Source organism: Engystomops pustulosus, chromosome 1 (assembly GCF_040894005.1).
Source record: "Engystomops pustulosus chromosome 1, aEngPut4.maternal, whole genome shotgun sequence".
Taxonomy (NCBI): Eukaryota; Metazoa; Chordata; class Amphibia; order Anura; family Leptodactylidae; genus Engystomops; species Engystomops pustulosus.
In genome coordinates, this window is record NC_092411.1 from 201,944,251 (window position 1) to 201,970,495 (window position 26,245).

At 39.8% G+C, this 26,245-nt stretch overlaps 2 protein-coding genes across 7 annotated transcripts in view; one reads left to right on the forward strand and one right to left on the reverse strand.

The window, feature by feature from the left end:
• Positions 1-3,471, reverse strand: part of STPG2 (sperm tail PG-rich repeat containing 2) — a 373,296-nt gene extending 369,825 nt beyond the window's left edge. Inside the window, exon 1 of one of the 5 annotated variants that reach the window (XM_072118075.1) lies at positions 3,175-3,471. The gene's annotated coding sequence lies outside the window, so the exon portion shown is untranslated. The remainder of the gene's footprint in view (positions 1-3,174) is intronic. The other 4 variants (XM_072118057.1, XM_072118038.1, XM_072118065.1 and 1 more) reach the window with 4 other exon arrangements.
• Positions 3,472-7,767: 4,296 nt separating this feature from the next.
• Positions 7,768-26,245, forward strand: part of RAP1GDS1 (Rap1 GTPase-GDP dissociation stimulator 1) — an 82,414-nt gene continuing 63,936 nt past the window's right edge. For both annotated transcript variants that reach the window (XM_072118108.1, XM_072118098.1), the window contains exon 1: positions 7,768-7,992. In XM_072118108.1, coding sequence (XP_071974209.1) covers positions 7,989-7,992 — 4 coding nt within the window. In that variant the 5' untranslated portion in view covers positions 7,768-7,988. The remainder of the gene's footprint in view (positions 7,993-26,245) is intronic.

The following is a 26,245-nucleotide window of genomic DNA, read 5'->3' on the forward strand; positions in this document are numbered from 1 at the left end:
CTTGCCGCATCGCACTCCTTCCCCCCACTGCCAGTCCCAGTGTCACAGAACCAATAGCAGTGGTAAAAGCTGGGGAATGGAAGGTAATTTATTTTTAGGATACTCATTAAAGGGAATCTACAATCAAAATCAATCATGATAATCCAGGGGTACTTATTTATAGATCCAGGAACTGTGACTGTGATAATCTTCTTATATTTGTTATCCATGGTTTCCTTCCTTCTAAAACCAACTTTTAAAATGATGTTTATGAGCCTGAAGGGCTTTACCAGAGTCCATTCGTACGGTAACTTTTCAGGCTGTTAGACTGAGCAAGGAGCACTTCCCCCACCCATTGTGTGCTAAACAGCAGGCAGAGGGAAGTGCAGAGGGAGCCAAAGGAAGGTTGAGACAGACTCTGTGAAGCTTCATTATGGACGACCCCCAGAGCCTTTCTGTCTCATTAGTATAAATTTAAAATTTTATTCTAGAAGGAAGGAGGCCATAGATAACAAATATAAGAAGATTACCAAAGTCACAGTGTCTGGATCTATGACTAAATGACCCTGGACTATCAAGCTTGATTTTGATGGAAGATTTCCTTTAATTTACAAGCAGGGTAATTGGAGAATAAAGCAGTGTCACCTTCTAGAAAGCTTCTATGTTTACTTCCAGTAGATAGAAATCTGTCCAAGATCATGTGATGGACAGGCAGGTGTACAAGCCATTATTATCATAGAGAGTAATCAGAACAACAGCTTGTGCACCTGCCTGTCCATCACATGACCATTGACAGATCTATATAGCAGAACAGCAAGCAGATATCTAGAAAAGCATGAGGAATTGATACAGAAAGTATATTGGAAAATTAGTTAACTTTTCTTGCTACAAACCACATTAAATATTTGCTGAAAGTGGACAACCCTTTTAAATGAGGGTACACTCTATTATCAGACTTGAGTCAAATTAAAGTCCTGGTCCACAATATTGATATTGATTACCAATCCATAGAACACCAAAAGATAAAAAGTGGGGACAAGCGTTTATGAAGCAACTTCTCTAGATTCCTGTGTACGTAAGTGGCTTGGTGGAAGTGTGGGTGTGCTCTGTTATGCTGAGCTCATAAAAGCTAGTAGTGCCTCAAAATGGTGTTCCTTAGGACTGATCCACTGGTGGGACACCAGTATAATCTGCGCAAGAAAAGAAGAAAAATGGATCTTGTGGGTGTATTAGCTAACAACCCATTTTGGAGTAGGACTTACTGCGTCCTAAAATTGCATATGTGCCTTGAGGAAGTGGTAAGTTTCTGCATACAGTGGGGGTCATTTACTAAGGGCCCGATTCGCGTTTTCCCGACGTGTTACCCGAATATTTCGGATTTGCGCCGATTTCCCCTGTATTGCCCCGGGATTTTGGCGCACGCGATCGGATTGTGGCGCTTCGGCGCCGGCATGCACGTGACGGAAATCGGGGGGCATGGCCGAGCGAAAACCCAACGTATTCAGAAAAAACGCTGCATTTAAAACAATAAAAGTGTCGCTTGGGACGCGCTTACCTTCACTCAGCCGGCCTCGGTGTATTCAAGTGCGTTCAGATGCTCTTCAGCGCAGCAGCGCCACCTGGTGGACGGCGGAGGAACTACGTTGATGAATCCCGGCCAGACCCGAATCCACCGCAGAGAACGCGCCGCTGGATCGCGAACGGACCGGGTAAGTAAATCTGCCCCAGTATGTTATAATAATGAATGTAGACTTGTAATTTAACTAGATTTCTGTTCCTGGCACCACCAATATCATTTTTTTTTCTCATTTCACTATTCATCACTATCAAATGGGTAACTGGAATAGTCTCTTGAATAGCAGTATAGCTGTACTTGTAAGCCGTTCAACTGTTATGTACTAAGTGAGTGATGAGTAACGAATACTGGGTTCTTCAACGCATATTGCTATTGCTTTAACCGCTAGATAGCTAAAAGATATTAAAAGGTATTAGGCTCATAAAAGTAAAAAATAATAAACATATTAGGTATCAACGCGTCCAAAAATGCTCGATCTATCAAAATATAATAACATTTTTTTTCGCTGCGTTTAACCCCATAACGGAAAATAGTGCCCAAAGTCAAAAATGGCACTTTTATGCCAATGTTAAAAATATTAAAAATTCTATAAAAAGTGATCAAAAGGTCGTACAGTCCTAAAAATGATAACATTGTAAACGTCATCAAAAGTCACAAAAAACGACACCTCCCAAAGCTCTGTATACCAAAGTATAAAAAAGTTATTAGACAGAAGATGGCAAGTCCCCCAAATTTTTTTTGTATAGGAGGTTTTAATTTTTGTAAATGTATGAAAGCATTATAAAACCTATACAAATTTGGTATCCCCGTAATCGTACTGCCCCAAAGAATAAAGTAGATATGTCATTTGGGGCGTACAGTGAAATCCCTAAAATCCAAGCCCACAAGACAACGGCGCAAGTGCGTTTTTTCACTGCATTTGGAAGTTTTTTCCAACTTCCCAATGCATGGCTTGGAATATTAAATACCACCATTTTGAAGTGTAATTTGTTTGGCAGAAAATAGCCATAACACAGCTCTGTACATGGAAAATATAAAAGTTATAGATTTTTGAAGGTGGGAAGTTAAAAAATGAAAACGCAAAAACGAAAAAGGCGTTCGGCGGGAAGGGGTTAAATCTCCGAGAGCGGGTGCACGCACGCACCAGGAGGCGGGACGCACACACTGGACTACCAGAGACACAGCAGGAGTGTGGACCCGTAAGACAGCCTAGGGGGACACCGGGGACCGGGGAGGGTCATGGGGGCACCTGTGACCCGGGAAATGGGTTGCAGGAGCACCTGTGACAAAACCACATACTTCTGACCTAGCTTGTCAGGCTCTCATTTTTAACACTATTTGTAGGGTGAAATACCCTAAACGTGTAATTTGCACTTAATAAGTGGCATATGGTAGTTACACTTCTGGTGCTTTTTATGATTTGACAGTTGCTCCGTTTTTCTAATCATTTGTGCCAGATGAAGCTGAGGACGGTACACTTTGCTTCCCTGCACATTGATTATTGGAATATATTGTCCATGGCCTTACCAAGCCACGCACATAGAAATAGACTCCCATATTCATCTCATGATCAAGGAAAGAAACATTTTGCTGTTTAGTTTTAAATAAATGAGACTCACCTAACACAGTGATTTTCTGAGTGGGAGGAAGTACAGACCAGCAGCGATCCCAGGAAGTGACTAATCCCCGGCAGATGTTTTGAGGAAGGCCTGTGATGTTAGCGGTAGCCCGGGGATACACAAGAGTAGAACGGAGATCTTTGAACAACTCACAGTACCTTTATTAGCAGGCAATGAATATCATAAGATAACAGGCTGGCTATGAATTTCTTCATCTTGAGGGTTTGCAGGGCTGTAGATTGGCTGGCTGTGGCAGTTGCAAAGTCCGTTGGCTTACATTAGCGTGAGCCTGGACCAGTGGTCAGCTTGGCATTAGCAGCACGACAGTATCATGATCATTGTGTAATTCTATGTGAATATATCCTAAAATGAGTAAAAGTAAAGATTTTGGAGCTTTTTCATAAATTGTACGTATATTAAGGCACAGATTAAAATGTAAATGAGATCACTGTAATAGAACACTGATCAAAATTACAGATCACTTTCAGATACCTGCAAGTTATTGATGCTAATCTGACACCTGTTGTTAATTTCCTTAATTATCGAAAAAACCCTATTTAACTTGCTGCCTTACTTAGTCCAATTATCACTGACTTTGGAACAGCACAAGATTTTTGCAAAGTGACTGGTCCCCTCCGACAGCAGGTTGTCCAGATGAAGGCCGAAGTGGTGACCCTGTTAGCCTAAGCAAGAGAAGCTGGTCGCCCAAGTCTGTGATTTGTGAGTGTTACATCTTTACAACTTCACAAACTTATTCAAGACCACCAAGAAGGCTGGTTGCCTTTGAAAGACAAATGCAAGAAAGGAAAGGATAATGCGGAGAATCCCCATGGGTAATCGTTTCAACACTGCAACTGAAATTGCTAGTCAGTTCAGCACTGAACAGGGTAAGGATCTGTCATACAGTGTCTCAAAGTTTAAAAGCATTTGGACTGAAAGCCTACTCTGCAGTGACCAAACCTCTTATGAGCAGAAAAAAGAAAAAGGCTAGACCTTTGCTGAAAAGCATTTTGTGTGTAAACTAGATAAGTGGTCCACAGGTTATTTTAGTAATGAAAGCAAGTTTCATTTATTTGAGTCTGATGAGAAACATTGTTTATCTACCAAACTGGGGAACGACTGAAGTGTGTAATGTAGTCAGTGAATTGTTTTATAGGAAGTGTCATGATTTGGGTAATGTTTTCTGCAGCAGGAGTTGGACCTCTCATACAGCTACATGGCAGTGTGAATGCAAGTGTGTATCAGAACCTTCTTCACCAACACTTAGTTCCTTCCTTGCATTTATCACTCAATCAGCCACCAATTTTCAATTGTAATTATATTATTTTTCTGTGCTACAGTCAGTGGTGTTCTTTATTTATGATCACCATACAGTTTTCAAAATAAAAATGTGATATTTATATACTTTGGTATTTTTATACAAAACTCTGTTCTAGTGGCATGGTGTAATTCTTACAAAAAAAAAATCAAGTAATCATACATTGTTCTTTAATTTTGATCTCCAGTGTAAATTTAAAGGTTTGGTCTGTCTAGATACTTTGAGATGCCAGCCAATGACCTGCCTGCTAAGCCTCAGGATGGTCACAAATAGTTACAAACATAATTTAAAGGGATTTACCCATGAAAGAGAGTTCTCAAATTTTAATCCCCTAGTGATGTGTACACAATAAAGATAATTTTTAACACCTTACTTTACAGATTTACTCTTTTAGCTTCTATAACTCAGTGGTGGTCATTGTAAAATTCCAGAATGTGTACGCTAAGAAGACACTTCATGATTCCTCTGTGCAAGGAGATGTAGGAGATCTGCTAAATCATCTATAACACACAGAGAGTCAGCTCTGCTATATGCCTCCCTCCCAGATAAAGACCTTATCTGTCTGTACAGTTATTCTGTGCAGACTGCTTGCTAGCAGGAAGTGCCTGTGTTTGAGCTTGTCTTGTAATGAAGGGGGGAGAGGCAGGAAGCAGAGAGTACTGCATCGTGCACACAAGAGAAGCTATTCATAAGAAGAATCCAACCATATTCAGAAGATTTAGGGTCAGATCCAGGGGCAATCAAAATAGTATACACCAGGACTGGTAGCGAATATTTAAGAATCTTCTCTTCATGGGAATACCTCTTTAAATAACAATTAACCCTTGGGTTTACTGACATAACACAAGGCAATAATGAACATGTAGCGCCCTATCCCTGTCATTTTGGGTAGTTTTGTGCAATACAGCCTAGCTAGGGAATGAAGTCCAGTTTAATATGGGATTAAATCTTGACTGTGAATGAGGCTCTCAATATCTGTATTAACTGAGTAGGGGAAGATAACGTGGTGATCAATCACACTAGATCCCTGGGGCAAGAATAGTGTTAAACCTATACCTACTGTAATGTAAATTACTATTAGAGGACTACATTGTAGTTCACTTCAGTGCTAATAACTTCCGTTAGGCTCTTTTTGCACTTGTTTAGTGAACACGTTCAGAGTGTACAAAAGGAAAGTTCCCAGCATAAATGCTGAATGTAGGCTGCACTTTTTTCCTTGTGGTAGGAGCAGTGTACACTCAGCAGAGATCATTAGAGCCGAAGGGGGACAGATGCCACTGTAAGGCCTCTAGACTCAGCCTATGCTGAGATTGTACTGTGGGATATCCCTCCTCAGTGATGTAACTTCCTTATTTAGAAGACACACAAAACAGTGACAGTAACAAATCATTTCCTGCTGCGAATGTATCCTCTCAATGCAACTTTACAATGGACAGAAAAAAATGAGATAACATTGCCTTATGCTGTTCCGTTATATATAAAATATAACAGAAGAGAGCTGTCAGCTCGCTGTATCATTATCTGCTGCTGCCTTGGATAGCAGAGGCTGGCAGGCATAATGTGATGATATCACAGCAGCACATAGCAGCAACAATGAAGAAGGAAGGGAAGAGGACTTCTGCAGAGGAAGCGGGAGAGCCCAATGTTTATTTTTTAATTACACAGTAGCAATGAAAGGAGTATGAGAGTGGGCCACAATATAAAGACGGGGCAACATTGTTAAGGTTCCACCAAGTGAGGGGGGGGGGGGGCACACTATGAGAGAGCAAAAATGTGAGGGGGTCAAAGTACGAGGGTGCAAAAATGCCATATGCATTCACAATGGGGCACATTTACTAAGAGTAGTACAAACTGCACTAAAGGCAGTTTGCCTGGGTATATTTCAGGGTGCGTCAGATTCCTAAATCTGGTGGTCCCTGCACTGCCCCAACATAGTGCAACAACTTTTTTGTGATGCACCTTTAACATAGGTCTTGCGACACACTTCTGTCGGATTTTGCATGATAAATCTGGCGCACGGTCTGACTGACCACCGTAATACCCCCTAATTTGTGTTCGGTGACACCTGTGCAAGCAGCTTGCACCTATAAGAATGTACAAAGTCAGCCAGAAAGCTGGTGCACAGCCCTTAGTAAATGTGCTCAAATGGCTTTCTTATAACACTACATATGTATCTTGTAAATATGGGCTAAAAATGTATATGTAATATTACCATGCAGCAGTAGCAGGGTGCCCAGAATCAATTTCACTGGTGGGCAGTAGGCCGCACCGTAGGACACTGAGCATGAATGAATTATTGGAACCCCCCCGGGGGCAGGTGGAGGGATGGGAAAAGAACATGTACTTACCCCACTTCCCGCAACACTCTGGTACTTCTGTTATCTGGGCCTGTGCTTGGTCTGTAGATTCGGGGGGTCATGGTACTTGCTTTATAAAATGTGTGACCACTTCAGATCAGGGGACATTAAATTGAAGTCCCCTGGAAAACGGAAGTGACGTCCCAAAGTCTGTGTTGGCCAATCATTGGATGAAGCTTTTTAGCCCTTATATTATTTATTGCTCTGCAGCTATGCAGTTTCACTTATGTGCTCGTTTCTTGATGCACTTATTGGAACTGTTTTAAGTGCATAAGAAATGCCATACTTACAAAGAAAAAGTGTTTTAAAAAAATCAGTAAATGAGCCAGAGGCGCCCAGGCTGACATCACTAGAGCACCTTTTGGCATCACTGTTTTTTAAGTTATGCACACCCCGCACTGTAATTGTACCTCCTGCAATTATGCACTCCGGCTAATTTACAGATTTTTAAAAACGTTTTTTCTTTGTAACTTTGTTATTTCTCTATGCAATAAAACCAGTTGCACTTAGTGCATAAAGAAAAGGGCAGAGGAAGGAGGCGCCATTACTTCTATGCCCAAACATTTCAAGTACCAGAGCAGAGTTATTAAGTATTTTTTAATTTTTTTCAACTCTTTGAAGGCTTTTTTTTCATATTCCCTATATTTTAAGACTTATAAGACATGGGCATATGCTAATATTTGGGCATTAGGTTATTTTCAGCGCTGCCAAGGATTATGTGAGATACAGTCCAGCATGGCATTTCCTAGTCATGTAAATGGACTGTCAGAAGGGTTGTTATAACTATTAGTTATAGAGATAAGTCCCCCGCACATCACGTACTACAGAGGCAGTGCCATCCTTTCCTGTGCCAGCACCAGCAGCTGAGCTACACAGCAGGGTGGGGCTGACGCTGAGCATTGTACCTGCACACGGCGCATGCGCTTCTACATCGCAAGCCCCGCCCCTCCTCTGAGCCCAGGACCTGGGAGCTCGGTAGCTCTCGCGGTGACTCGTGTATAATCGCCGGGTGTCGCCAGGGTCCCTCTCACCCCCGCAGATACCCGTTCATAGACCCTGCCAGAGCCGCTGGAGAAGCAGAGCCCACGTACGTGCAGAGCGACACAGGGACCGGGGGTGGCAGCAGCCGCAGCAGCAGCATGGGTGAGTGCAGGAGACTGAATGACAGTGTCATGTCCAGAGGTGCAGGTACAGGATGTGGCGGCGCCATCCTATACACATCCTCTCCCATAGACACATAGAGGCACTGACAGCTCCGCTCACAAGGAAGTTGGACAGAGCAGAAAACCCCATGTCCTCAGCACTGCTCACATGTACAGGGGATCAGCAAGATGGAAGAGCACATTACTAGCATGGTGTACCCCACCAGAGGGCATTATGTACATGTGTGCAGCCTGCAGTACGTGCCTGATCTCATGTCATGTGTATGTCTTATATGGACCACCAGCCTGTCATAGATAGAAAGGGTGTGCACTTACTGACATATCACTGAGAATCAGCTCTACAAGCTTTCACATCTGGATTTACTTCCCTTTCTAATCCTTGCAGCCGTTTCAGCTACAATCTGTCTCTATATATGTACTGGGTTGTCTAGAGTGTTTGTGAATATGTATCAGCCATCCTGTAGGTTATCACGAGTCTCACAAATGCAATGTCCTATAGAAAATATGGCCAGCATAAAGGGAATTCCCCCGTGGACTTGGCACCATCATATATGACGTTCTAGCAATTCATTTGGATACCACTATAGTTCTCTTATCTATTTATGACCTAGTGTTAAAGGAAATTTACCACCAGGATAACGAATTGTAAACCAAGCACACTGACATACTGGTGAATGCCCCCTCTGGCAGGTTCAGCTTTTCTTTTAGCTTCTTAGGACCTTGTTTTTGCAATAAAAAGGTTTCATAGATTATGAAAATGAGCCTCCGGGGCTCCAGACTCTATAGATGTCAATGGAGCTTGGAGCCCTGAAGGCTCATCTGCATAATTTTTAAAACCTCTTTTTCTTAAAAACAAAGGCATACGGAGCTACAAGAAGAGCAGCTTCTTCCGGAGTGGGCACACACCACTATGTCAGTGTGCTTGGTTTACAATTCTTTATTCTGGTGGTAGATGTCCTTTAAGAATTGTTTATGTGGGTTACGGATCCCATGCACTGCCTGCTTCTATAACATTTGTACAAAAAATCAAACCATGTTACTCTTATTGGGTTTCCATTAGTTACAGTGATACCACAATGTAAGTAGTACAGTAGTTATGGCTAGTAAGTATTCAGTATTTAAATGAATAGGCTAGCACATCATATATGATGGTGCCAAGTCCACAGGGGAATCCAGAGACAAGAATTCCCTTTATTCCCCAATGCAGCTCTTCTAGTCCTCAGAAATTCTTGGAGTGCCATTCCTTTAGTTTTGGGATTGTCTTGATAATGTATATGCCAGTCTCTAGCACCGGTCAAAGGGTGACACAGTGGCCACACTGGTCTGGATCACATTAAAGGGAACTTGTCAGCAGATATTGACCTAATAAACCACTACTAGTATGTTGTCATGCAGCAATACATGGAGTGATAATGTTTCTTCATGGTCCCATATGGTGGTATCATCCAGATAATTGATGAGAATTGAAGTGAGATGTGAATTAGTTTTATAAAGTTGGCAGATAATTTAGCACTTTAGTCAGGAACGGCCCCTTCACTGTAATTCATGGTCCAGAATCATCCCTAGGCAGATCTCCTGAAGTCTGGTGCATGATGCCAATCACATTGGAGGATGTAGGGAAAGCTTAACTTCAATGTTAAACTCTCCTCCTCCTTGATTTTATGTCAGTTTACCTCCAAGTTGAATTTCTGCATGATGGAACCACTCTGAGCTATGAAAGAAACATGATCTGGAAGGTGTTAAGCTGCTTGACAATATACTAGTAGTGGTTTATTAGGCCCATTTCTAATGACAGGTTCCCTTTATGGAAAGATGCAAATAAGATTGGCTGGCACACACTGGTAATTTACATCTTTTGATTACCAGTGCAGAACATGTGAGGATACATAACTGTACCTTTCTATAACACAGGAGTTATAGGTATCTTGCACTGATGGGGCTGGTAAACCATCCGTCCAAGACTGTTCTTTGCATTTGCACAGTTTTCACCCAAGTGGTATAAAATAATAATTTTATCACTAGTTAACCCCTTCTTTGACTTTTAACATCCTTGATTTGTGTATGCATTAGGGGAGAGCCCTATATATATTACTGTTTCCTACTAAGAAATACATTTGTTGCCTCTGTAAAATGATACTAATCTCGCAGTTGTAATTTATGAAGTCCTTTTGTAATTATAATGCACATATTATAAGTAGATATCTATTAGGTGCCTGCATTTTAAGTGCCATTTAATTCATTCTTGCTGGGCTCAGGTAACTTCATTAGTGGTGGCAATGTGGAATTGTAGCAAATTATTTTTGTGCCAAACGTCTTCCCTGCATCTCAGGTTTCAAAGCGCTGTTTTACAACAAAGGCAAAATTATTTTAAGTTGCACTCGTTTTAAAGCGGAGAATGCGCTTGGCATTGGCAGATTATATCATCCTCCTCCTTCAAGATGCTGGATATGTAAATGTTTTCTATCAATAAATAATGTCTAAATGTACTATATATATATGTATGTATGTACATATACATTCGCAGTCCCCGGGTTACATACAAGATAGGTTCCAAAGGTTTGTTCTTATGTTGAATTTGTATGCAAGTCAAAGCTGTATATTTTATAATTATAGATCCAGACTAAAGATTTTTTTTGCCCCAGTGTGAAATTTCTAAATTTTTAGCTGTAATTGAACCAAGGTTTATCAATAAAGCTTAATTACAGACACTGTACAGCTGATCATTGCAGCTTGGGACTATAGTAACATCCAGAGAGCTTCTCCAGAGGTCACAGTGGGCAGAGGGGTCCGTCTTTAACTAGGTCTGTAAGTTGTGTGTCCTTAAGTCGGGGGCCACCTGTACATGTGTATGTACATTTCAGGTAAGAGACTAAGGTTTACTTTAGATGAAGCTCCTGGCATACAAATCACTTATTTCCTAGGACTGCAGTAAAACAGCACAGCCCAAATAGTCTTTTAATGTTAAGTTGTGTTATGTACCCTAAAATAAAGGTATATCTTAAAGTAGTATAGTAAATAAAAACTTGTAGCATGTGGTATATGTTTTCTGAATCTACTGGATGACAGAAGGCAATAAATGGTATTCTTTGAGGTACACTATAGAGACAGAAGTATTGGGGAGCTTCCTAATCATTGAATTCAGTGTTTCATTCAGTGCTATTGCTCCCTGTGTATATAATCCAGCCATGCTGTCTGCCTTTGTAAGAAAAGGAAATTCTCGGATGCCATCATTACCCAAAGTCAGTTACTGGAATTCTATTCCTGCTACATATTCCTCAGTGGTATTAATGAAAAGTGTGAGCATTTAAGAACCACAGCACCCACAAAGTGGCAGAGCCCATAATGTCATGGAGTTGGCGAGTTGCATAACCTCACTAACCTGCTGCTGACTCTGCTTACTGTTTAGTGCCAAACCTCTTCATCCACCAACATCAGCATAAAAACTGTGCTAGGGGAACCTTACAGGGACATGGGTTTCTGTAGTCAGAAAGCTGTGTGTGAAGCACAGCGCTGCCACTAAGAGAGATGTATCGTGCTCCTCTGTCTGGCAGTCTGTGGTCTAGGCTTGGCGAACACAAGGACAATGTTACCTGCCACGTGTTTTTTGCCAGCTGTATCATTTGGTTGATGAGAGATAATTCTATGGAGTGTTTTTAACAGGTTGGCGTATACCTCTTAGGCCTCATGTACACAAATGTATCACAGGCCTCAAATAACGGGCCTGTGTTCCATTATTTGTGTGAAAAATACCTAAGTTGCAAATTCGGGCAGCGATAGGACCTTGCGTTTGGGCAATCACCTCATCGACTGGCATATAGAAACCATGGCTGTTTATAAGCCCATTGAATTAACGATAATAATCCTTATTTATACAGACAAATAACAAACATGAGGCCTTAGTTCTAGTGATGGGAAATCTCAAAGCTTCAGCATATGCAGAGATTTTGGACAATTTTATACTACTTGCTTTGAGAAGGAGTTCTTTTCTGTTTCAGCATCATTATGCTATACTCATTTCTATGGATTTCGAATGGGAAGTCATAAAATGGGGACCCACTGTGTAAGCCACTATTCCTTCATATTAAAGAAAATCTGTCAGCGAGTTCAAGGATGGTAAACCAAGCACACTTACACGCAGGTATGTGCTCCCTCTGGCAAGATCCACTCTTATTACAGCTTCTTATGCAAATGAACCTTATGGGCTCTGCGCTCCATAGCTGTTAAATCATATTAAGGTAAAAGAAGAGCGGATCCTGCTAGAGGGGGCACACGCCAGTATGTCAGTGTACTTGGTTTACAATTATAAATCCTTATGGTAGATATCCTTTAAAGATTTTGATGCACGTCCAATAGTTTGAGTGCATTGTGTTCTCCCTTTTTTCATAATTCTTTTTCAGTTCCAGTGAGTAGGTGCTAATAAAAGAAACTGTAAACCGCAAACCTCTAAAAATCATCACTGAGATATGTTGGTGATTGGAGACAGAACTGTATATTTTGCTGAGTACCACAATAGTATTCGGTTTGACCACACACTGGAAAGAATTGACGTCATGATGGTCATAAAAGTGGAAAGCAATACCGTGACTGTCTTCGGTGAAGGATTTTACTATGTTAATATAAAAAGTTACAAAGGGACAGACTTCTCCAACTAGTTTTCCCAGGCGGACAAACCCCTCAAATATTATTACAAAGATAAATGCCAAGAAAATATATATTGGTATGTGTCCCACTTTACATGGAATGATTCTTTGGCATGAAAAACTCTGAGAATCAGAAGATTGATTTGGACCGGGGTCCCATTCTCACTAACCAGTGCATTTTGCCACTCCATTCACAACTATGGTAGAGTTGGAAATTAGAGCTCAGCACTCTGCTATCACTGGCACTATCAGAGACCGTTAATGGGAGTGCTGGAGATAATAGAGCGCTGTGCACGGCATGGGGTTTGTTCTTGTGACCAGTGGGGTCCCACCAGTAGGACCCTCACCGCTCAGCTTGTTATCCACTATCCCACTTAAATAGTTAGTGCAACCACTTTAAGACTCAATGACCTTTTAAATATTTTTACTTGCATTTTTGTTTTTTCCCTGTAGCGAGTCCTGTAGGAAAACATTTGACAAAGACAGAATACATAGGTTGCACTTTATCTTCAAGTAAAAGACCTTTACTAAAAACACAAAGCAGGAAATTGAAAATAAAACTTAAAACTAGCTCTTTAATTCATACATAATTTTAGAAATAAAATAAAGGACTGCTTTTCAGTTACTGCAATTCGTATTTATTCCTGTTTTTTTACTTTTTATTTTTCTATATTTAGGGCCCATTTACTTCACTGTTTTTATTTCCCTTATACTTATTCATTAGACAGCAGACCTGTTAAGTTTTCCATTGAAGCTAATGGATTTTGAAATGGGTTCTGTTCTCTAACTTTCTGTCATTTATACAGAAATAATAGGGTAGGGTAAAAATAATGGAAGGATGACATGGTGGTTTTAGCATTAAAGTATATGTATAATGGAGGGGATGCAGGTGCCTTTTAAATGCTTTCCTTCAAGTTTTTTATAGTTTAAGAAAAGAAAAACAGTAAAACAGAATAATAAAATGATTCTAACTGAAACAAATAGAAAACCAACAGTTCATTATTTTAATAATTACATATAAAGGAATGAGTAAAAATATCGCTTTAAGGCTACATTCACACGATGTATGCCCGCCGTAGCGTAGTACGGCGGGCATACATCGCCGCTGCGGAGAGGAGCAGGGGATGAATGCTGCTCACCCCCGCCCCTCTCCATAGTAAGGTACAGCGCACGGCGCCGTATCACGGGAAAAGATACCCGGGCTACGGAGCGGTGCGGTGCCGCACGTGATGTGTGAATAAGCCCTAAATGTAATGTTTCTAAGATAGTGTCAGCTTGTGGACGTCTTCTGTAGTATTTTATTCACATATTGTTTTTAAAGATGTTTAGCTAACAATCAGCCGCTACTGAGATAGTTTAATCTGTGTTTACCAGCAGAGACTATTATCCCCCTTAATCTCTCTTTTTTATTTGATGCCTGCAAGGTTGTATTCAGCTGCCTGAATATGTACTACTCCGGCTGTTCAGCCTGAATACTGATAGTCTAGACCAGTGATTTTCAACCAGTGTCCCGCGACACATGGTCGGGTGTGCCGTGGGGAAAGTTCCCCAAACTATGGTGCCCCCTGTGTTTTGTTTCCCAGAGAAATGTAAAATGAGAAATACCATAGTCATGAGGCTGTAGTACTACAAGTACCAGCTCATATGCTGAGTATACGAGCTGGCACTTGTTCTCTGGCCTCATGGCCATAGTACTTCTCCTTAATCAGCACCATATACTAAAACCAGGGAGAAACTGAGAACTGTTGAGGAAGAGCTTCATGTGTGTCTTTCCCCCATTCCTGCCAGGATATGCCTTTTGTGTTTATCGAAACAGGCCCAGGTTTCACACTGAGTAAAATAAATTTAGAATCTATATTATTAACTATACGTATAATATGGCTGTTTTAGTGTCATTTTGTGCTATTTTGGTTGGTGGTGTGCCCCAGGATTTTCTAAGTATAAAAAGTGTGTCGCTGGTCTAGACATTCTCATAGTAGGGAGTTGTGATAGATGAAATCTGGTTATTAACTAATCTAATGCAAAAAAAAATAAAAAATTCTGATAAATTGATATTTAGCACTTTCTACTTTTTTTTTTAAATGCAGATTTACCATTTTTCAATGGATAGAAAAAATGTGTATGTGAAGGAATTTGAGGCTAGAATATTAGGCCGACGTAACATCAGCGCTATAATTTCCATTATTCTTTTGCATTATAGAAGTTCTTTCCCATTGGGTTACATGTAGGAAATGTTTCAGTCTCATTTTCATAACATAACTGGCAGAAATGACCAGGGCTGCCACAGTATTTTGCCGTTGTAAACAGAACGGTATGACAGAAGGGGGAAAATGCTGGTGTGATGTTATCCAAATTTGGAGATTTATGTCACTTATGTTTCATTTATATTATGGTGTCAGACATTGTAAAAAAAAAACCATTGATTTCTGAGAGAGTCTTCAATTCGTTAAACCCCTGCTAGGTTTATTTGGATTAATATGTGAACTATGTTGTCTGTCAGGTTGGCTTACTGACAAAGGCATATTTAAAATAAGTATAGGGTAGGCTATTAGAACCTGTCACCAGCTAAAAAGTACATTCCTGTTGACAAGTTCCCTTTAAATAAGGATATGAATGCAAAGAGTCTGTGGTGTGTGTTTTAGTGGTAGTCATGCATCACACGCTTTTGACATGTACAATTGTATGGAGCTTAATAGCCGGTTATGCAGCAGTTGTTGCAGCAGTTGTTGTGCAACTAAAATGATATGTCGCCCCAGCCCAAAAGTTAGTTTAACAGCGCAGTTGTCAAATTCTACTCATTCACTGAAGTGGAGATGGACATTAAAGCTGCAGGATTGACTGATATGAAATGCATTCAATGTAGACCTAAAGTTTGGTAAAAAACAAAACAAAACACTGATGTTAATTTTCAGACTATTGAGATGGAAGAAATAAAACAAAGTATTTTTCCATACTTTTACTTAAATACATTACATTCTCTCCCTGTAGCACTCACGTCATGTACGTATAATATATCTAGAATTTCCCTGCAGTGCAGCCTCCTGTCATCAGGCATTGCCATGAGTGTTAGATTTCTCTATATCTGTAATTCCTCTGTATAGGTCTACATTGGCAGCTTGAGACTGTACCCTCTGTGCCTCCTGTGGACAGTGTAGTAACCATTCTCACTGTATTCTCCTACAAACTGGAAGTATACAATCAGAAGGCGCCTCTATCATCATCTACATTATGTACCCTGTTTAAACATTAGATATAAATGTGATGGAAGAGAATAAGGTCATACTCATTGGCTTAAACATACTTGGGGAATATGAATATATATCAAAAAGAGGAAAGAAAATAGCCGGAAGTTCTTTAAAGCTTTAAACCGGAAGTTCTATTATGTGTCAGCCATTGGAGGATCAATTATTGCTGATCAATTGTAGTATTATATCAAGTGTATGGTTGGATATAGGAGTGTATGCTAATAATAGGAGTTTATAGGATGTATTGCCTATAAATAATTACTATATAAAACTGGAACAGTCAGAGACTTTTGACACTAAACCACTAAATAAAGCTCATAGACTGGTGGCTTAGCCCCATCTTAAATGTCTGTGGCCACAATTTAAGAAAAACAAAAACTTTTTTACCTAAAGTTAAGACTGGTTTGGTGACCTTACACGTCACCATCACCTAAATTCCTTAGGGAGACGAGTGTAGCCTCTCTTTCTACGGATAATGTAGTAACTATTGGGTACATTGTGCTTGAGATTTATGGCATGTATTGGAAAAGCTGCTTTGTGATCAGATTTATTGCATTTCTTTGAAATGGCTCTTCTGGTCCTTATAATACACTTCCATCCAATCATATGAGCGTTAATTAAAATTGATTTTTATATCTGTAAACCCTTATTTCATTGTTTAGTTTTCCTTCCTTTTCCTCCTTCTTCTGAGCTGGTGAATACATTAAGTAACAAACAAGGTTCTGAGGTACCGCACTTTCTATTGCAGAGGTGGTCCTCGATGTTGGATTCTCAGTCCAAATCAAACTTCACATTGATCACCCTATCCAATATTATACTCTTACCTCATGAATAGTTTTTTATTATAAAATAGACTTTATGTACAGTATAAATCACAATGCAGTTTTTTTATTTAGCTTTTCCATAATACAGACAGTCCCTGGGTTACAATCGGAACAGTATATTTTATAATGTTAGCTCCAGAAAAAAAAAATTGTCCCAGTGACAATTGGATTTTCAAAATTTTTTACTGTAATGGGACCAAGAATAATAAAAAAAGCTTCATTACAGACACCTTACAGGTGATCATTGCAGTCTGGGACTATAGTAAAGCATCCAGAGAGCTTCACCATAGATAACAGTGGTCAGAGAGGTCCGTCTGTAAGTCGGGTGTCCTTAAGTAAGAGACCGTCTATATATAATAAGGTTTTTTTTTTATTTGTTCATTTATTAAAAGTAAAATGGTTCAACCTCACTTCCCCCAAACTTTCAAACATAGGGTTCAACACTGTCACCCGCATTATTTGCAGCTAAGAAATGTTGCAACATCCACCTATGTGAATAGAGTGCCAGTCATATTTGTGTAGTCCTCAACTCACTGATGGCAGGCCCATTAACCACTATAGTTAATGAGGACATTTACAGTAGGGCCATCTCTATTAGTGGCATATGGTTAAAGGAACATTAACATTGTAACTACCATTGCCTGGAGCTTGCTGCAGCATTGGGTACAGGGGGAATTTACAATGTTAGGGGCACAACGTGGTAGTGAGACCCAAGGAGAATAATGATTGTCTATTAGGGCACTTAATGGTTTTGATTAGTAGGGCTATTGACATGGTCATCATTTTTGGTGCGTGGCATTGGTATAAAGGGCAGTTTTATATCGGTGTGACAGTCATCTGTTCCTCTGCTGGAATTCAATATCGGATATTAGAGTAAGTCCAGTCCTCACAGTTCCTCTATCAAGGCTTACTTTAAGACAGTGGGATAACCCATAAAATCCTTTTAATCTCTGTTCTCCTGCAGCTAGTAAGGCCAGTAGTCCACAGGAGTCTTTAGGCGTTTTTGAAAATATAGCCCTTTTCTTACCAGCTATAATCCCAATCTTTAATCTACCACTGATAATGTAGTTCATTGTAGCTACTTAATGTGGTTGTAAATAATGGATTCCTTGTGTCCACTACCTCATCATTTCTCTATCACCTTGCCTCAGTTTATTAAGTCCCTAAACCTCTGAGGATTCTTTTATGGGAGAATATCTCCTAACATGGAACAAGTATCCCAGCACTCACATCTGACAGCTTTCTCCTTCTTTTTTAATTTTATAAAAGTCCATTTGTGTCATGCTGTTCAGTTTTTTGTTCAGGAAAGGTCTTGGCAAAATTTATTTTAATTATGTGACACGAGTCAGTTGAATAAACCTTATAAATGTGTGTTAGAAGTGTAGTCCATAAAACATGAATTTCTAATGAATATAAAAGCTTTATTTCTGTTTTTCTGTTGACCTTTCGGCTCCTGGCTATCACTAAAGAACGCAAACCAGAGATCAATGAGGTGATGTTCACGTTTACAGTATCCTCTATCACAATAGACTGTATACAGTGGTAATTAAACAAATTCAAATATTTGGGGTCAGAGGAGGAAGTCTGTAAAGGAGAATAAACAGAAAGTCAGGAAATATCCACCCATGGTCCCCTAGAGGGAATTTCCTTGATGGGCTACTGGCTCTTTGTATACCATGTACACTGTCTATATAAAGTAGATCAGTATACTACATAGATCAGCGTTTCTCAGTCTCTTCAAAAGCAAAAAGAATGCCACTCCAGGAGCCAAGGAATATATAGTAGCCATTTTGTTACAAGCGAAGGTTGATCCATATCAGTAATATTAGATGCATAGAATAGAAAAGAATTCAGCCCCCTTCTTTTTGTCATCATTATTGGACCCACATGGTGAACGCTGTAAAAAAATTGCAAAAAATGGAACACATCCCAAAATAAGACAGCTAAAAAGCAAACTCTTCTCACAAAAAATAAGCCCTTAACCAGGTTTGTCAGACGAAAAAAGATGGTGATGCTAAAATTAACAAGATTTACTACCACATATGGGATATCGGCAAACTCAGGAGAAATTGCCAACAAACTTCTTAAATATTTTTAAAAAAATTTTAACTAAACACAAAAGTTGCCATCATAATTTTTTAACTAATTTGAAGCGCAATGCGCAACAAGAAAACAATCTAAAGATCCCCTGGATATGTTAAAGCGTTCCAAAGATATAACCACTTAAACTGGCAAAGGGCAGATTTGAAAGGTCTGTGTCCTTGAGGCCAAAATAGGCGGAGTCTTGAAAGGGTTAACAGCCTTGCATAGCTGGGGAGCTGGGTTCAAGTCCCAGGGTCAACAGTTCTCTCCGTGTTTGCATCGGTTTCCTCGGGGCCGTCTGTTTTTTTCCCCCACACTCCAAAGCATACTGGTAGGGTGATTAGATTGTGAGGCCCATTGAGGACAGGGACCTATTTTGCAAGCTCTCTGTAGCGCTGCTTAATCTGTGTGTGCTATATAAATAAAGAAATTATTATTATTATTATTATTATTATAAAAGATGTAAACGCCACTTGTGAATGCAGCCTAAGGCTCAAGTGTATACTGACTGTGTACAGACCAAAAATTTGGACACACCTTCTCATTCAAAGAGTCTATGCTTAAAAGTGTGAAACAACTGAAAATATGTCTTATATTCTAGGTTCTTCAAAGTAGTCACCTTTTGCTTTGATTACTGCTTTGCACACTCTTGGCATTTTCTTGATGAGCTTCAAGAGGTAGTCCCCTAAAATGGTCTACCAACAATCTTGAAGGGAAAGAGTTCTTAGCACTTGTTGGCCCTTTTGCCTCTGTGATCCAGCTTACCCCAAACCATCTCGATTGGGATCGGACTGTGGAGGCCAGGTCATCTGGTGTAGCACCCATCACTCTCCTTTTTTTGTCAAATAGCTCTTACACAGCCTGTTGGTGTGTTTGGTGTCATTGTGCTGTGGAAAAATAAATGATGGTCCAACACAAACCTGATGGAATAGAATGTGGCTGCAAGATGCTGTGGGAATTATGCTGGTTCAGTATACCTTCAGTTTTTAATAAATCCCCAACAGTGTCACCAGCAAAGCACCCCCACACCATCACACCTCCTCTTCCATGCTTCACAGCGGGGACCGGTCATGTAGAGTCCATTTGTTCACCTTTTTTGCAACACAGTGGTTGAAACCAAAGATCTTAAATTTGGACTCATCAGACCAAAGCACAAATTTCCACTGGTCTAATATCTATTCCTTGGGTTCTTTTGCCCAAACAGTGATTTCCTAGCAGCTATTTTACCATGAAGATTTCTGCACACAGTCTCACCTTAACATTTGTTGTAGAGATGTGTCTTCTGCTAGAACTCTGTGTGGCATTGACCTGGTCTCTAAGCTGAGCTGCTGTTAACCTGCGAATTCTGAGGCTGGTGACTCGGGTTAACTTATCCTCTGTAGCAGAGGTGACTCTTGCCCTTCCTTTGTTATTCATGGGAGCTAGTTTCTTAGTAGCTCTTGATGGTTTTTTCAACTGCACCTGGCGACACTTTCAAAGTTCTTCCATTTTTTTTGTTCTTAAAGTAATGATGGCCACTTCTGCACAACACAACTGATGGTCCAAATCCCACTTATTAAACCTGACAGGGCACACCTGTGACGTGAAAACCTTTTCTGGTGACTACCTCTTGAAGCTCATCAAGAGAATGACAAGAGTGGGCAAAGCAGTAAGGTGGCTACTTTGAAGAACCTAGAATATTAGACATATTTTCAGTTGTTTCACACTTTTTAGTTAAGTATATAATTCCATATGTGTTAATTTATAGCTTTGATGCCTTCATTGTGAATCTACAATTTTTATAGTCTTGAATTTAAAAAATTCTTCGAATGAGAAGGTGTATCCAGATTTGTAGTCTGTACTGTATACTGATACCTACAATAAAATTAACACAAAAGTGTAAATGCCATATCCTGTCTCTTCCCATGACCATCTCCATGTCCACTTGGCAAACAAAAAGTGAAATGGCCTTTATAATAGTCCAGTTGACTACATTAAATGATACCGCATACTACCTCACATTTTCTCACTGCAGGCGGCTTAGTGTTTCTACTGTGAGATGCTATGTAAGTATACGTTATTATTTGTTCCTACTACTTATTGTAGCTTTATACATTTTTATTTATTGTGTACAGCCTGTACCATCAGAGTAAGCCAGTGTCACAACATAGATCCGCTCTGATTATAGCTTTTTTTTTCTCTTTAAGCCTTAAAAGCAAGTAGGATCAGTATGGCTTAATATAAGAGAACATGGGCCTGTAGCGCCGCTAGAGCTATGTACTTGAAAGATATATTTTTCTCCTTTTTCTATGTCAGCCTCATTCTCATGCCATTAGGTAAAGATTTCCTATACAGATGTCAAGCTGGAATTCCATGTTAAAACCACAGTCAGATACTTCTAGGTAGAATGTTTTTACATTTAGCTGGAAACTAAGGTTATGTTAGGTGAATTCTCCAAATTATATAATGCCTGTTTCTTAATGATATACCCATTTGCCGTTTGCTATTTGGTCTTAAAATGGATCTGGCACTAGTATATGCTGCAATAAGTATGGGTCTGCACAGATATTCGAGTTAACAGATTTTATGTAGTTTGAAGTATTGGAGCTGTCCGAAAAATGTAGCAGCCTACAGAGCTACAAGCTACAGGCAGAAAAGTTCTTTATCAGGGGTGGGAGGGGGGGGGGCACATTGAGTCCGGTGCGATGTTGGAGGCAAGTAGTCTGGGTAGTAAGGCAAGTCATCGTCCGACATTACCATTGATGCCGAGGGTGTGGCGGTTCTACAAACAGTTGGTCGGGATAGGCAATTGGACAAAGTTTACTCCCTTGTGGGATAATCCGTGTTTGGGAGAGATGTATATGATGGAAGATGTTAGGCGGTGGAGTCAGAGGGGCATTAACTACTTACATCAGCTGTATGTGGGGTCAACATTGAAGTCGTTTCAACAATTGGAGGAGGAATTTTGGGTCCTCAGACATATGTTTTATCAGTATTTACAAATACGGCATTGTCTTTAGTAGCAGTTTGGGAAGAGTTACTATCTCCTCTTTGGGAGTGTTGCAAGGGGTAGTCCAGGATAAGACTATAAGAGGCCTAATATCCTTACTGTATGGAGAAATACTGTATAAAGTACTGGGGGATCTGTTGACAGAGGCAAGTTGTAAATGGGAATTGGATGTGGGTGCATTGGGCAGCACAGTGTCTGAGTGGGTAACACTTCTGCCTTGTAGCGATGGAGACCTGGGTTCAAATCCCACCCAGGTCAACATCTGCAAAGAGTTTGTATGTTCTCTCCGAGTTTGTGTGGGTTTCCTCCGGGTCCTCCAATTTCCTCCCACACTCCAAAAACATACTGGTAGGTTATTTAGAATGTGAGCCCCATGGGGACAAGGACCAATTTGTCATGCTTTGTACAGTGCTGCGTAGGCGCTATATAAATAAAGAATTATTATTATTGCTAGATGATGAATGGGAGGAGATACTTGACGCCCCCGAGCAAACTTTCCCTGAATGTGGCACAACACCGATCACAATTATTTCTGCTTCATAGGGCCTATCGTATCCCTATCATGATGAAAAAAATGGGCATTCTCCGGGATTAAAAATGTCCGAGATGTTAGTCAGTGGGGGCAGATACCGTACATATGTTTTGGACATGAGTTGTGGGGAGGAGTTGGCAGATTGATTAAGTGTATGGAGTGGGAGAGTTTTTGTTGGGATGTATGGGAAGGTTGTAGGTCACCAGAGCAGAACAACTAGCAGTAGTTAAGATACTGTATCAGGGCCGTAAGACCATTGCTAGGGACTGGCTGGATACTGCCCCAACAAAGCTTAGGAATATAAAACAAATGAAGTGAAGTGAATGCCACTCTTCTGGAGCTTGGAGTGTGTATGAAACTGAATGCACTTGGGAAGTTGGACAAACAATGGCACAAATGGATTGAATGTCCAGCACTGGGGACTGTAGAGCCACTTAGAAGGTGGATAAGACTGGGACTTGTGAGGCCTGCAGTGGTACGGGACTAGAAGATAGGAGGAGGAGAGACACGGACACATTTGAATTCAGAGTCTACTAATTTGGGTTTATGTAGTGAGGGGAGCGTAATGGACTGTTAGGGGGTGGGGAGGGGGTAGTATGTTGGGAAGGGGTTTAGGCTACTGACTTTGTTATATTCTGTTTTATGTATTCATGGTATTGTGTCATGTCTATGGGAAACTGAAATTGTGTACACCAAGACTGATAGAGAAAGGTTGGACTTATATCTGTAAAATGCTGTATTTTGTTAATATCAGTGAATTAGAGAATGTGTTATTTAGCTATCCCATATATCCTACATATATGCAGTGCATTATAAAATTGCCTCAAATAAAGTGTACTTACCAGTTGACCAGTTTAACCCCCCCTGGTTAATTGTGATTTTCTGATGGGGAGATTATGGATGGCCTGAACCATCAAATCCCTCTAAATCAATTTTGTTTGCCCTAGCTCATTAGCAGTATTCACATTGCTATATCTACAAAAAAGTCCCAACTGTTCATTGCTGTGAACACAAGTCATACCTTTTCAGACAACTCAAGTGGGTGTTGATGAAACTGTGAGAACAATGGGTGATAAACACAAAAGATTTAATCCTGTGTATAATACCTTAAAGGGTTTTTACACTTCTTAACAATGCAGTGAATCCAGCTACTGATGCATGTTGCATCAGGCCTTTAATATTCTGCATTGTACAGTAGCTTTATGGATGTGCTAGTTTACTCATTCAAGCCATGGACCTGATGCTCATAGCCAGTGCATGTTAATTTTGGCATGTTAACTTTTGCTTTACAGAGTGTCTTGTTCCTACAGGCACAAATCTTGGATGCTACATCTAGCCGATTGTCTAAATTGAACCAACATCATTCTGATGTAAGGAATAATAAATTCTAGAATTCATTTTCCTCCACCAACTTTTAAAAGAAAAGGATGGAGTGTCAATGTCCTTCCCCTTTTGGGATTTATTATAACATTTTTGTGTAATCCTAAATCTAATGTTGTATTTTGTGATCCTAGCTGCTCTCATTTCAATGAATATAAAAAGTACAAAGTTTAGAAGCCATAAAAGGTACTAGTACAGTACAGTACAGTACCATAAAAGTACGAGTACAGTTAAAGTGTAATTAAACTTTGGGGAAAAAAATAAAAAAATGATTGAATAGTGGAGATTATAATAGTAAACATTACAGTAAGATAAACTTTAGTATATAACTATTTTCTTGTGTCCGTCTTTTTCTCCTACCTTTCTTCCTTATTTAAGCAGTTCAGCTCAGAGATAAAGAAGTGTGTAATGACTACACTCTTTACAGAGAGTCTCTGGATAGTCTAATCTCTACACATAGCTGAATCATCAAATATTTTCTAGGAATGGAAAGAGTTGATTATTAGCCTCATCTCTGTATGGATGGACATCAAGAGGCTTTCACTCCAACTATTCACTACAGTAGAAAGAGCAGTCAAAAGACAAAGAAGTTATTTTAATAGCGGGCACAGCGAGTAACAAAAGGGCAATTTGAGACACTAATCACAGGTCCATGTGGTTTAGTGTCCCAAATCGCTATGACGGGTATATAAAGTATATTACGAAGTTTACTATTATGACCCTCACTATTAATGTCAGAAATTGAAAATGGTTTCCAAGGTTTAGTTACTCACTAAATGTTTTCTCACATTGAGGAAAGGTACCATATGGAACAGCAACCATAGCATTTGGTATTTTTTATTCTAGAACAGAAACCTTTGTTGTGTTCTTCTTATAAGACCAATATAATTTATTACATGACTTAACCAGGTTATTGTGTTAGGCAAGTGAAACAATGTCTGTTTAATTTGCATTGGAGAACATTTGCCAATTTTGAAATGGCTATAAGTGTTTTTTTTTTTCAAAAGCAGCTGAAGAACTTGGTTTAAGTATTGTACTTGAAGCCCTCCCTTTTTTTACTCTGTTCGTGGACTAGCATGTTAAGTAGGCAGAAATGACCAATGATGATCTAATGTGCATGTTGTAGAAGAGTGTAAAGAAGGGAGGTTGCGTGCCCTTTTCTGCTGTTCAGCTATATACAGTATAAAATAGTATCACAAGGTGTCTTCTGTCTGTTACATGGCTTCCCTTTATTACAACCTTCAGTTTCATATAGTGTGCATTTTAGCCTTTAGTCATGACTAAGACCAAAAGCAGAAAAACGTAGGTTCTGCCACCTACCATTCATGTTGTTTATGTACTTAAGTTGAATTTGTAGGTAAGTCAGAACTGTATATTTTATAACTGTAATTATTCTGTATCCCCAGCCAAATTTTATTGGTGACAATTGGATTTTAAAAATGAAATAAGAACCAGGATTAACAATAAAGCTTCATTGCAGACACCTTTGATAACTGTTATAGCTGTTTATTGTATAGTACAGTAAATTACTAACATCCAGAGGTCCTTTTGTAACTAGAGGTCGTCTGTAATTTGGGTGTTTTTAAGTAGGCGACCGCCAGTTACAGTTCTTGTGTTAAATCTCCCTCATCTCTGTATCCCTACCCATCTTACCTCACACATAAGGTGTCTTAGAGTCATTGCCTCTAGTAACCAATCAAAGCTCAGAGTTCATATTAATGACCTGTGGCAGAACAGCAGCCAATTACACCACAGCATCAGAAGCATACAATGGCTTCTGTATATGGTGGTTAATAAGCGGATTTTGGAACGCGTGGGGTTAAAATTTCGGCTCAAAGCTGAGTCTTTGACGTTCCATGAGTCACAGAGAGCGACTGTGCAAAATTTGGTGATTTTAAATGTGACGTTACAGATTCCTATAGCAGACATACATATATATATATACACATACGCACACACACTCAGTTTTACATATTAGACCATACAGTTTTGTTTGGATTTGTAGAGAGATAGTAATAAGGTTGCTATCCATGCTCCCCATAGATTCAGAGATCCCAGTGCAGAAGTATTCTTATGACCGTGTATAACCTCTGTCGGCAGATACCCTACTTGTATGTTTCAGTCCCTTGGGAATAAATTAAAGTTAATAACCACATCCATGTTTCCGCTTTCACTCTTGATGTTGTCATGTATAACTGCATTGTTTGCAAGCGTGAAAGGGAATGTCATGTACTATATTTGCAGATGTAGAAACAAAGTACAAACTGGTGATTGCTTATACTAAGGCCATAGTCATGGCAACTCAACATCTTAGAACCGTGGGAGGAGCTTCAGTCACTTTTTATCCACTGACTGGTAGAGACTACAGTACAATTAAGTTGTCATCTTAAGGTCCCTGTAGACAGTCTGTTGTGTCTCTGTAGGCTTTAAGTAGGATGTTGGCATAACAACCAGGCAATAAGCAGAGCTAATAGACAAGTATTAGTTCACCTATGTGCATAAATAATGGCAGACTAATAATAATAATCATTAATCTGTATA